General features: G+C 33.1%; 2 protein-coding genes across 2 annotated transcripts in view; one reads left to right on the forward strand and one right to left on the reverse strand.

The window, feature by feature from the left end:
• Nucleotides 1-9,123, reverse strand: part of LOC129798273 (27 kDa hemolymph protein-like) — a 23,008-nt gene extending 13,885 nt beyond the window's left edge. Inside the window, exons 1-2 of the mRNA XM_055841327.1 lie at nt 8,554-9,123; nt 3,559-3,673 (exon numbers count right to left, since the gene is read on the reverse strand). Coding sequence (XP_055697302.1) covers nt 3,559-3,607 — 49 coding nt within the window. The 5' untranslated portion in view covers nt 3,608-3,673; nt 8,554-9,123. The remainder of the gene's footprint in view (nt 1-3,558; nt 3,674-8,553) is intronic.
• A 3,240-nt stretch (nt 9,124-12,363) lies between these two features.
• LOC129798264 (transcription factor IIIB 90 kDa subunit) overlaps nt 12,364-14,245 on the forward strand; it is a 115,253-nt gene continuing 113,371 nt past the window's right edge. Inside the window, exon 1 of the mRNA XM_055841312.1 lies at nt 12,364-13,022. Within this exon, the coding sequence (XP_055697287.1) occupies nt 12,584-13,022 (439 nt within the window). The 5' untranslated portion in view covers nt 12,364-12,583. The remainder of the gene's footprint in view (nt 13,023-14,245) is intronic.

Below are 14,245 nucleotides of genomic sequence, written 5' to 3' on the forward strand. Positions count from 1 at the left end.
CCCATCAGCTTTGCGAAATGTTCGGAATTCTTAGACGTTATGTGTCTAGACTAAATTAATTAAGTGCGCTCACAGCTGGAGATTGATTCTCCTAAAGTGTCTTCGCTAAAAGATTAATAGCACTGTTTCCACAAAATGTCATTGATGTTCGAAGAGTTCAAACCCAATTTCGAATTTTCAAAATAAATTTTCGGGCAAGACTGAAAATTTATGTAGTAATCACGCACTGGGAAGGTGATAAGAGCTATTTAGTGATTATGAGAGGAATGTAGACTGTCACATGTTTACACCTGAGATACTTCGAAATTAGAACAGGAGGGAAATTCTGTAACGCTCTGGCAATGCCATATGACAAATTGGGTTCGAATCTTTAGTAGAGCTTTTTCGAAAATGCGATTCTGGAGCCGCGACATTGCCATTTCAGCTCACGTGACATTGTCAGAAGTCACATATTTGAGATTTCTGGCATTTAAAATGACAATGAATGTTGTTAAACAAATTATCCAAGACTGTCTGGATTCAGTCAGTGGATTCAAATCAGTGAATTGCATTTTCGAGCTCATATGATATGACAAAAAAAGCTCGATTAGTATTGTCAGGTTTCGAACGCACGCGTGACAATGTCACGAAAATTACAGAATTCCCATACAGGAAACATTTCTTAACCTCCAGACGGACGAAACGAGAAGTAAAAATTACCATTAGTCCTTTCGAAATCGATCTTCGAATGTGTTTTCGCTTAGGAAAATTTCGCCTTTAACTAAAAAACCAATGCATTCCACTTTGCCGTTGTTGGGCATTTGTATGTGCAACCTGTTTAAACTTATTTATAGATCACACAAAATATTGCTCAAACCAGTTTAACCCTTTAAGGACGAGAGGGTCAAAAATTGGGGGCAGAAAAAATCACTTTTTCCGATTTCTGGGGCAAAACACGATTTTGGATGGCCGTAGGAAAAATTTCATTTTTGGGTCACCACTGACCCAATCGTCCTCAAAGGGTTAAAATATCATTTAATTTAGTGTAGAAATTTAATTATCGGTTCATTACCGTTTTGTTACCTTATTTAAGGGAAAGTACCCATACTATCGATAAACCGGATGACATTTTGCCCCAAATGCCCAATTTAGAGAGTCTGCTGTATATATGGAATTTTCTAGGTTATCCCTATAAAAAAAAATCTGCGTCATTCCATAGGAAAATTCTTAATAAATGTCATTACTTCCTCACCGAAAATTCTCCACCGGGTACTTAGGGAAAAGTTGGGGGGGGGGCATGTAAGAAATCTGAATTGGCATGTAACGCAACTTCCTAAGGAATATTTCCCATCTCAGGGGAGAAGATTCCTCCTTGAGAAATCCCCGGTAATATGGCACAGGAAAATGGAGATTTTTTTTTTGGAAATCCCGGGGAACTTTCTGAGAATGGTGAGGAAAACTGAAAGATTTTACCTAGGGATATACCTGTGAAATCCCCTGAAAAAGTCAGGCGACTTTTCTCAAAGAAATCCCTGGGAACTCTTCGGGAAAGATCGGAAAAACTTAAGAATAATTCCCCTATTCATATTTATAAAATATTCGATGTTCTATATGAACTTTGCAACCAGAAAACCATCTCGCCCGAAGTATAAGCTTAATTTTTACAGAATTTTCGCCAGGATTTCCCCTGAACTCGCCACGGAATTTTTATGTATCTGCGGAAGGAATTTTTCTCTTCTGGGGAGAATTTTCACCTCGATTTCTCTGGGAAATCTTCGAGAATGGTCTGGAAAATTCTAAGACTTTTCCTCGGGAAATTTATAGGAATTTTTCCAATCACTCGGAGGAAATTTCCCCTTTAAATTCCCAAGAATACCGATAGACACTTCCCCATAAAATTTCTTCTTCAATTCATCGGAAATTCACTGGAAACTAGCCAAATTTTCTTAGGGAATATTTAAGGAAAATTCTTCAAGTGAGTTTAAAGGGATCTCTTTGGAAAATGTCGACACCTCAGCGGGGTAATTTTTCCACAGATTCCACAATAATTCTCGTTGTTGAAATCGTCGGAGATTTTAGAGAGAAAAACCCTGACGTAAATACCGAAATTTCGGTGGGAAATCCTAGAGAACGATAATGGAAATTGCACATAGAAATTTCTTTAGGAATTCCATTTAAATTCCCTAGGAAGTTACCATGTGTTCCGAAAGAAGAAAATACCAATGGAAACCAATATGATCTTCTTGGGAAATTTCCACTCTTTAATGGGTAATTTCTCGAGGAATTCCACTCGAAGTCGATGGATAATCTTGGAGACTTGTGGAAGAAAATTCCTTTGATACCTAGTGAAATTTCTATAGGGAATTCTACAGGGATTCTAGCGCCATCTGCCGATATTTAAGCAATTCAAAAATTAAATGTAAGCACCAACACTGAGAAGAAAACGGGGGTACGATTAACTTTTTTTCCTCATATCTTTAACACTTTTTAAGTATTAGTTTAAGCATTTTTGAATGTTAATTTTACGCCTTTTTTAAACGTAAAATTAACATGAAAAAGGGTAACTTTAACCCATAATACACCTACACTAAGAAAAAAGCGGGGGTGCGATTAACTTTTTTTCCTCATATCTTTAACAGTTTTTAAATGTAAAAATATATCAACATTTTTCAATGTTAATTTTACACCTTTTTAAGGGTAAAATTAACATGAAAAAGGGTAGCTTTAACCCCTAATACACCTGAAAAGCATAATATTTACACTGATTTCGGATCAATACTGCAGGGTAAAATTAACATTTCCGAAATGTTATTTTAACTTTTTCGGATTTCTCTTAAGTGAATAGTGGCAACAAGAACTTTGGATGATCCATTAAATTTAATATGAACAAAAATAGCAGATAAATACAAAAAAAGTGTTCAAGGTTTGATGATTTAATTAATCTTTTGCTTTATTTCTCACAAAAATATCATTGCTTATTTTATTTTTTCCTTAAGTCAGTTTCAAATGGACATAAAATCCCCTTATGAGCACATAAGGCACTAAAAATCCATTGAGGTGAAAGGTCAAATGACTCAATTGTGATTAACCTGGAACAAGAAGCAATTCATCACGCAAAAATCACTTCCGTCACAAAATCCTCAATATCCCCCCGAGAAACACCCACGTTATCAATCAGAATTTTTATTGATAGTGAAAATGTTCGAAAATTCAATTATGTGAAAAATGTAAAATTCAACAGCATTAATTTTCAATGGCATTCAACATCGATTGAAGCAATTTGAGCCGTGAAATTTTGTTAGTTTTGAAGTCAATTGTCCATGTCTTTTCAGCATTTTGTTAGCAATTATCACTTGGAAAGCAAAATTGTCCAAAAATTAATCTTTAAATGTTGCCTTCAGGTAACTTTTCCCTCCCTTTCTCATAAAAATCGTGTGACAAATTTTTGTTATCAGTGATAAAAATGTTTCGATATGGAATAATGGGGAATATGCTTTTTCATGCAGAGAAATGCATTTTTAAAAATGTGGAATTTTCTGCTGTAAAAAAAAGATTTAATGCTTTTTCATTCGAACTTACCAGATATCATGAGGAATATTCCCAGGAAAATACCAATTGATCGAGTCATTTTAGAATTGGTTGTTGTTGGGTGTCTTGAAGTTGAGAGAAAATCTCTGCTTTAGCTTGGGGAGAACTGTTGAGAAATATTGGATTGATTGAATTAATATTTACGGGAGGGAAGGGGGAAAAAAAGATGAGAAAAACATGAGGGCAAGAGGGTTTTATTAATTCGTCTTTTGTATTGATAACACTTGTCGCATTCTTCTCTCTCTCTCTCTCTCTCTCTCTCTCTCTCAGTGATTTATTTTTCCCACTCTGGCTCTTTTAGTGGAGCTCTCCGTTTGGTGTCGAAGGTCACAATTTCTCATGAGGAGGAGATCCTTTCCCATCTCATAATTCCACCTCCATACACATCAAACTTCCAATTGCCATTGAAATTGTTTCAGGTGTTGAATACTTAATGCTATGCACGTATGGCGTGTGAATGGCAAATGAGCAATCACGGGTACTTTTCCCACCTTTTTTCCCGCGACCCAGGAAAAGCCCGCGAGAAGCTCCACTTACAACACTGACAACGCCTTGGAGTATTTTGCTTGATCACCTGAACTATCAGGCAGACAAATGATATTTTAAAAAGAAATATATTGATTTTCTAACCCTATATTGTTTAAGATTTTAAGGTTATGTCAGACATAACCTAAATATTAATCGCTTTATTTTTATTTGGAAAAAGTTAGTAGAGAAATTGAATTGGATAGAGAATTTAAAATATCTCGATTAATTGTACATTATTTTGAGTTTAAGTTGATAAAAAGAAGCTTGGAGATTTTTTAGGTTATGTTGAGATCATCGTTTTAATAAGTGACTAAAAAACACTGCCTGATGCTATTTAATCTTTAGAATAATTACGATCTTTGTAGCTTCGACACACTTTTTAGATCAGATCTTTTTAAATCGTTCTTTCTCAAACGTTTAGCATATATCTATCTCACTCTCTCGCACTCTTCTTCATTCTTTGAACGTCACAACAAATTGAAAATAGTTTAACCTAATTTTGAGTGCAATAAAATGAGACAGACATACACTCGACTCTCCGTTATCCGGCTGACGTGGGGACAAAATGACATTTTGGTTTTTTGAATCTGGTCAACGTTTTTTTTATATTTTCTGATGTGGGAATTTGTTTTCTGTCGAAAAACAACCGAATTTTCTTTGTGCTGTGTTTATGTTTCATTTTGTAGCACGATTGTATGTCAAAAACTTTGATAAAATGATAATAACACATTAATTCACTCTGTACAAACTGCATGCTTCGTAAAAAATCGTTTTGAATACACCAACCGCCAGCGTTTGGCAGCTGTCACCCGGATAACGAAGAGCCGTGTGTATTCAAAATGCTTGAAAAAAAAGACTGTGAATTTTGATTACATGAAATTTTCCTGATCTAGAAAGTATGCCGGAGCCATTAACAAAAACATCATTATTTTTATTTAAAAGGAAGAACTTTGAATATTCCACTTTACTGTAATATGAAATAAATTAGCAGATAACCACAAAAAATACAATTAAAAAAAAAGATTTTAGAGCTTTTTCCAGCTTCTGGAATATTGATAAAAAAATTTTGATAAGGATTAACCCTTTCAGGACGAGATGGTCAAAAATTGAGGTTAGATTTTTTTTGGTTTTTTTTTAGAGCAGAACATAACCTTACATGGCCCTATGAAAAAAAAATTATTTTTGGATTATCGGTAACCAAATAGTCTTTATAGGATGCAAAAATATTCTTTTGAATGTTTTACCAATTTCTTCTGGCGGTCAAATTATACTTATTTTAATTACGGTTCTTGTAACTAATTGGTTCAATTTATTTTAATTTGTACAAGAAATTCTTTTTAAATTGTTTTACTTACTTTTTTCATAAAAATTAAATAAAGTGATTGATTTGCAGGTTATATTCAACATAACCTAACAATCTTTAACAATGAATTCTTAATTTTTTTTGGAAGATAAAAAATAACGCCTATAGGGTGAGGTGGGGCTACATTAATATTACAATTTTCAGCATATATTTAGATTCACAATATTTTTGTCTATCTAAATCTAAATACATTTCGTTAAAGCTCAGTTGAAGTCTATCTGGAGCATTATGTAGCACACCTCTAAATAATTAAGCCACACCGCCTTGTAAAATTTATAAATGGAACTGACTACGTTAATAATTGATTCTGTTGCGGAATCTGCATGACACGGTCAGAGCCAAAAACCGGTAAAAGGGAGAATTCAATGGGAAAGTTCATAAACGATTGATTGTTGTTAGTCACCAATCAGTAAACTATATAAATTTTTTTTTCTTTTACAAGTAAACGAATTCAGAGAAGAAAAAGATGACGTCACGGGTCTTTTAAAGCGCCGCCCATTTGCATTATCTCCACTAAAAGACTTTGTTTTCATCCACTGTTTTTTAGAACTGTTCAAATATTGGAAAATTATACTTTTCGAAATTTGGCTACGAAATGAAATCTATTTTATTTTGGTTTTTATTCGAGTTCCATTAGGGGCGTGACCTTTTTTACCATTACAGAATGGTGCAAACTAATTACAACAAATCTTATTTCTGCAGTTGAATCGTTTTACGCTCTACTCAAGTCAGAAAAAACGACAAAAGTTATCATCAAAATGCTTGATTCTACATAAAAATCTTGAATTATATTCTAGTCACGTACGCAAAGAGGTTTTTCTTTTAACCTTAAAAGAATACAAATAATATTGCTAGATTAAGGGCAGAATCACATTGACAACAAAATGCTCGCCGTAACTTACCGTATTTCGCTAATTTACGCATTTTCATTGCAATTCTTACGCCAATTTTCCATTACCGTATTACCTTATCTTATACTCGGTGGACTAGGTGAAAATAATATAAGAAAACTGAAGAAATAAAATGAAAATTCGACAAACGGTGGGCAAAAAAACTGTAAGAGAAATTAATTGTACAGTTTTTTTGCTTACCGTTTATGGAATTTTCGTTTTATTTCTTTAATTTTCTTATATTATTTTCACCTAGTCCACCGAGTATAAGATAAGGTAATACGGTCACCTAGTGTAACTGAGTATGAGATAAGGTAATACAGTGTCCGCTCTCTAATCCGGATCGCCGTAATCCAGACGAGTTATCGACGGTTACATTTAAAATCGTTTTGAGGTTATGTATTCACGAGTATTCAGCAATGAAAATGAATTCTCTTGTGATGTTTTTGTTTAATAAATGAAGTATATAATAGCATAGAATTCTCTAATTATGTCTTTTTAATCTTTTTAAAACTTGTATTCTAATTCTTCAAAAGAAAAACTTGTTTTTTATTTGCGAGACGTTGAACAAATTCAAAAAATCCATCCGGATTACGAAGCGGACATCTGTTATATTGTCTCCCAATCATCCGGATTACAAAGCGGGCACTGTACGGTAATGGAAAATTTGCGTATGAAGTGCAATGAAAATGCGTAAATTAACGAAACACGGTGAACATTTTACTGTCAATGTGATTGTGCCCTAAACTCAAGATTTGTTTCATTACTGAAGTGCCATTGTACTTGATTGGCAGCACTTGCATAAAGGGGCGTGGCCTAAATATTTTTTCGGTTAAATACTTTAAATGGAAAATCTCTGGGCACTTCTGTGGAACTCGACAAGGAATTTTAAAAGTTTTTGCAAAAAAAAACTCAATCGGTGAAATAAAGGGATTAAATCCTTGATCTATGGGGCATGGTCTATTTTCTTGTGGACAAATCTATTATAATTTTGTGAAAAATTGCAATATTGGTAGCTTTTTTTGCTTTGAAAATAATAATACTTCTATTTTTACATTGAAAATGCAAAAATCAAAACTGCAGTAGACAGAAAGTCCTGTAGAGGATTTCTGTATCAGTATGACAAAGTCATAAAACAATTTTTTTTAGCGTGGTAAATTCAATTCGGAAAAATTAATCAAAAATCCAATCTATATCAATTAACTTAATAGAGTTGCTTGCAACGGGCATTTAATGCTCACTGGGCTTTAATTCGTCCTGAAAATGAATTCCAATAGCGGGAAGTGGAGCACCTTTGAATTTTTTTTTCTATGTTAAGTAAAACTGAGCCATATCATAATGTAATTTAGTTTCTCAATCTGTTTGTGCAGCTAAATTCTTTCACGATAAGGCTCAATTTTATTTAAAAATAGGTGAAAAATCCCAATTTCAAAGGTACCCCACTTTTATCTACCACGAAAATTTGTCATATGACATTGTCATATTATTACAGAATCCCCCTACTGCAAAGGGTATTTTTGCGAAATAAAATATTTTCCAATGATCACAGTACCTTAATGAGAGAACTATACTGACACACCTGGTAAAAGCTACAAAAACAAAAGGAAGCCTAAAAACGTCACCATCGCTGCCCCCGTATTCCCCTAAAGCCGAGCTAACAATTTTCTAAATTGAAGATCAATGTGTCTTATCTTAACCTTCAATCCCTAATTAAAAATTATACTTCTGATGAGTAGTCTGATGCAAATCATAGAAAAAAAAAGCACCCAGAGGTTTCTTTTCACTTTCATTAGGAATCCTGCACAGATAAGCCATGGAATAGCCTTCACTTACGGCCCCTAAGCCACCAGATTAGATTACAAATCAACAAAAAATAGGTAAGAAAACCTGAATATCACTGGAAAATACTCCCTTTCCCGTGGGAATTATTCCTGGGCAAGATTGATGTCTGGAGATGAATGAATGTACAAGATATCCAGAGATCAATGCTCCCCTAATACTCCCGATAGAAACCAATTGACGGGGCCACTTATTGAAGCTTGATATTTGCCCTTTGACTCCCAACGTGACATGCACAAATACCCCACACGCACTGTTTCACACAAGTCCCAAAGGAAACTCCTCAGAGCCCAAGCCAGAGACCAGAGGGAACAGAGAGATAAACAGAATGTCCGGAAGGAGTAATTTCAATTAGGAATGTCTTACACTTTCACGGGTGGACACTGCTGGTGTACAGATCAATCCACTGAGCTACTCTATCTCACGTCCGGACACTGCGACACTTCACGACAAACTGAATCGTCTGATTCTCGGTCAGGCGGTTCGACCACTTCCACTTTGAGACTCTTTCAATTGCATAAAGTCCAACTATTGCGTGGCTGCAATTCTGTGGAATTCTGCTGCGGGTTGCCCCACCAGACTCCTCTCACACTAAACAGTTTCTCTCAGTAACTCCTGGACGTGACTCTGCGAGAATCTTCACCCTAACCCCACTTTTTTTCACTCCAAATCACTGAAATTTTTGCAAGAACACCTGGGAAACACCCTTTTGGCACTTTATTGATTGCTTAGGAAGCGTTGAGTAAATATTCTCTAGCCCTGAGCAGTGAAAAACGTGGAAAATGGTATCAAAATATCAACGAGAAAAACACGGTGTCAAAAAAACATTAAACTTCCGTGAAGTTTACACAAACTATTTGACCCAAATCCATGAGCGAAATTTTGATGTGTCTAGGATAAATTAACCGTTGAAAATTTAAAAATATTATGAGCCCCGCCGGGTAAAAAACACTGAAAAAAATAAAATAATTTATTGAAAATTAATTTTTAACACTGATATTTATTTTAAAACCTAAAAATCAAAACTGTTATTTTATTTTATTCTAATTTTATGCTCAGCAAAACTAAAATTCAATATGCGAAAATTATAAAATAATATAGTTTAAAAAAAATAATTGTTAAGCTTTTTAACGAAAATTGAACATGTAATCGACCGACAGTACAGCTCGGATCGTCTCATTGAGTTAAAATATATATATATATATTTTTTTTTAATTTCTCGCTACATATTGTTACAAATATGAAGTAGAAGATGAAAAGGCCTCTACACACTAGGAGAAATTTCTTTAAAAAATGCCTTTCTAAAGAAAATTTCCCCTATCCTTACAGGCAGAAACGTCAGATTTTTTAAAGGCAATTTTTGACGAAAAGACACCATAAGAGATAAGTCAAGAGAGATGGAGAAGATAGTAGGAGAGATTTTATCGATAATAAAAGGCAAATAACAAACGAACAGTAAAAAAAATCAAAATGAGCATTAAGAAATTAAAAAACATTAAAATATCAAATATCAATTAAATAATAAATTAAACAGTAAAATATCTAATTATGGTTAGAAAAAAAACTTAAATCTTTTCCAAAATGTGTCTACACTGATAAAAAACGAGTGTGCGATTAACTTTTTTCCTCATAACTTTAACACTTTTTAGGTGTAAAAATATATCAACATTTTTTAATGTTCATTTTACATATTTTTAAGGGTAGAATTAACATGAAAAGTCTAACTTTAACACCTAATACACCTAAAAAGCATAATATTTACACCGATTTCGGATCAATACTGCAAGGTAAAATAAACATTTCGGGAATGTTGTTTTAACTTTATCGGATTTCTCTCAGTGTAATTTATATAATTAACATTTCAAATGTTGCAGATAGAATGAATAGCCCTTTATTTTCCCTTTTCCAAAATTTGGACGACAATATCACTTTTTCACTTTTTTTGTTACTTCACTTCACAATTTTACTTTTTACTGCTCATTTATACAATGCAGTCATAAAAGTTCAGGACTCCACTGATTTCTCTGGAGTGCCGGCCACAAAATGTAAAATTAATGCAAATAAATGTAATACACAGTAAAAAAATTAACACTATTATAGTGTGTAATCTTTCACACCACTGTTATAGTGTTAAATTTGGAAAAAGTGTTTAATTTAAAATTGTTTAATTTAAAGTTGTTTAATTTCAAGATGTTGAATTTGGAATTGTTGAATTTTTATGTGTAAACTCAAAAATTGTTGAATTCTGTTTATGTTGATTATGTTGTTTATGTTTTAGACATTTCTAATGTTTTTTCCTGTACTCGGGATACCCCCCTCCCCCCATAATGCGAAATGATTACATCTGATGCATAGAAATATTTGATATTCTATAAGACTTTTGCCCAATAAAAAGAATCTCGACTGAAGTATAAGTCTCAAAAGGAAATTCAACAACTTTTACACAACTTTTGTTTAAAAATCAACAACTTTTGTCTAAAAATAAACAACTTTTGTTTATAAATTCAACAACTTTGGTTGAAATACGCAAGGCTTCACACTATAATAGTGTGAAAAATTATGATCATACTATGTGACAAAATTTACTATAAAGTTGTGTATTTTTTCACACTATAATAATGTGAAAAACTATAATCATACTATAATGGTGGTTATTTTTAGATTTTTTCAACAGTTTTAAGTCACGAAACATCGTTAAAAAAAATTTATGACAATAATTGTAAAAAATTTTACACAGATCGCAATTAAATTACACACTATTATAGTGTTAAAATTTTACACATTTTCAAATTAAACAATATTGTTGAAAATTTTTCAACTATAATAGTGGTAATTTTCAATCACGTAACAATAAATTACCAAAATGTTGTGTATATTTTAAACATTTTTAAATTAAACAACTAAAATGGACGATTTTTCACTATTATAGTATTAAAATTTTACACATTTTTTTACTGTGTAGTGTAAATATAAAGTAAATTCCTGGTGTAAAAAATTCATCACTTGCGATCCCAGTAACTCAATTTTGTTACAATATTATCAATTTTCTTATGCAAAATATATTGCATTTGTACGTATTATATCTACCAGAATCAATTTTTTTTCGTTAGATTCTTGAGAAAATTTCACTTTTTCGCTTTTGATTTATTCACTCCCAGGATGATCAGTCCTTCATTGGGATCATTGGGATTAACTTTAAAATCTTGTAAAATTGATTTAAGGACATCGAAAGATAATTTTCCAATAACTTTTTCCATCTAAATAAATATGTAGAAAATTTTACTTTATATTGCACTTTGTGGTGCTCGAATAAATTATTGTTACTTTATCAAATTCTGAAAATTATTACTATTACAGTGCCCGCTCTCTAATCCGAACCGCCATTATCCGGACGAGTTATTGAAGGTTTAAAATCATTTTGAGGTCATGTGTGCATGCGTGTTCAGCAATGAAAATGAATTATCCTATGATGTTTTCGTTTAATAAATGAAGTATAATAGCGTAGAATTCTCTAATTATGTCTTTTTAAGGTTCTTTAAAACTTTTATTCTAATTCTAGAAAAAAAAACTTGTATTATATTTTCGAGACGTTGAACAAATTCAAAAAATCCATCCGGATTACGAAGGGGACATCTGTCATATTGTCTCCCAATCATCCGGATTACAAAGCGAGCACTTTATTTTGAAAATTAAAACGAAAGGACGACAGAATTAAATTCCGAATGATATAAAATTTTATTCTAAGTAATTAAATTTCAGAAAAAAATCAATTTTGCTTAAAAAATAATGCTAAATAATAAATAAATAATACTAAATAAAATAACTCCCAAAATCAAAATTATAATTCTTTCTAAATGAAATAATTGCTCTCAGTGTCTTTTATAAGAAATTAATGGGGTGTTAGAGGTCGAGTCTAGAATTTTTACCATTTTTACCTTCCTTTTATTGCAATCGCTGATTTTTTAAAAATAAGCAAACACTTTTCTGCCACTTTATTGATTGCTTGGGAAACATTGAATAAATTTTGTATCAAATTAGCGCCAGGAAAATTATTTGTGAAAAACCAATCCCAGAGTCAAACAAAAGTTTTCACAAACTCCTTACTTTACTAAAACTCACAAAACCGTCAAAAAATTTAAATCTGAGAGGCGAGAGGCGGAAACAAAAATTTTTCGGCTCACACGCGGCGAATCTCTGACTCGAGTTTGTTATGGTTCGGTGAGTTCAGTGTTCCTTTTGCGGAAGAGTTTCTCAAGTTTATTTCTCAATAATTTGTGAAAATTTGCCTAGCAGGCCTAGTATTTGTGATCAGGAGCATTTTGTTGAATTGAAATCTTAGCAAATTACCCAATAAAAAGCCGTGAAAATTGTAGTAAAAGTGACATAACCTCAAACAATGTCTTCCGGACACAAATGCCGAAATTGCGGCTCCGCTGACATTGAAGTGGATAGCGCCCGTGGGGATGCCGTGTGCACGAATTGTGGGTCTGTCCTGGAGGACAATATTATAGTGTCAGAAGTGCAATTTGAGGAAAATGCCCATGGAACTTCCAACACCGTTGGTCAGTTTGTGTCAGCTGATTCCAAGGGCGGAGCCACAGTTTATGGGAAGTTTCATGTTGGGGTGGGTACTGAATCCAGGGAAGTAACCCTGAAGAAGGCAAGGGAAGGCATCACTCACTTGTGTCATCAGCTGCATCTCAATACTCACTGCATTGAGACTTCATGCAATTTCTTCAAGATGGCCCTAAACAGGCATCTGACCAGAGGCCGGAAGAACAGCCACATCTACGCTGCCTGTGTCTACATCACATGCCGGACAGAAGGGACTTCCCGTAAGTTAATCCATTATTTGATTTTTGATTTTTTTATAAACAGTTTTATTGCTCGAAGTCTGAAGAGACAGCAATTGCAAACAGTCCCTAATTTTTTATTCACAAATTTTTCTGTCCCTGCTGCCTAAAAGATTATATTTTAGCATTTTTCTGTAATGGTCTGTATTCATTGGAAGCAATTTTCGTTAAATATTTATTTTTTTGAAGGAAATTGCTTGCCAAATTGTAAGTGGAAACGTCAAAATTCCAACAAAATTAAATTTTTGACGACAATTAATACGAATGCTCCCACTAGAGAAATTTAACCCTAGTAGGGGAGCAAGTATTTAAAAAAAAATATTTTATTTGTCGATTTGATGAAAAAAAAATAAAGAAAAACTAGAAGAGATAGACCCCCCAAAGTTGGCATCAAAAAAACATTTTTTAGGCATATTTTGTATGCAAATCTTTAAACGCGAATATCTCGTAAACTAGAAGAGATAGACCCCCCAAAGTTGGCATCAAAAAGAAATTCTTTTAGGCATATTTTGTATGCAAATCTTTAAACGCGAATATCTCCTAAACTAGAAGAGATAGACCCCCCAAAGTTGGCATAAAAAAAAATTCTTTTAGGCATATTTTGTATGCAAATCTTTAAACGCGAATATCTCCTAAACTAGAAGAGATAGACCCCCCAAAGTTCGCATCAAAAAAAAAATTTTTAGGCATATTTTGTATGCAAATCTTTAAACGCGAATATCTCCTAAACTAGAAGAGATAGACCCCCCAAAGTTGGCATCAAAAAAAAATTTTTTTTAGGCATATTTTGTATGCAAATCTTTAAACGCGAATATCTCCTAAACTAGAAGAGATAGACCCCCCAAAGTTGGCATCAAAAAAAATTTTTTTTTAGGCATATTTTGTATGCAAATCTTTAAACGCGAATATCTCCTAAACTAGAAGAGATAGACCCCCCAAAGTTGACATCAAAAAAAAATTTTTTTAGGCATATTTTGTATGCAAATCTTTAAACGCGAATATCTCCTAAACTAGAAGAGATAGACCCCCCAAAGTTGGCATCAAAAAAAATTTTTTTAGGCATATTTTGTATGCAAATCTTTAAACGCGAATATCTCCTAAACTAGAAGAGATAGACCCCCCAAAGTTGACATCAAAAAAAAAATTTTTTAGGCATATTTTGTATGCAAATCTTTAAACGCGAATATCTCCTAAACTAGAAGAGA

This window comes from Phlebotomus papatasi, chromosome 1 (assembly GCF_024763615.1).
Source record: "Phlebotomus papatasi isolate M1 chromosome 1, Ppap_2.1, whole genome shotgun sequence".
NCBI lineage: Eukaryota > Metazoa > Arthropoda > Insecta > Diptera > Psychodidae > Phlebotomus > Phlebotomus papatasi.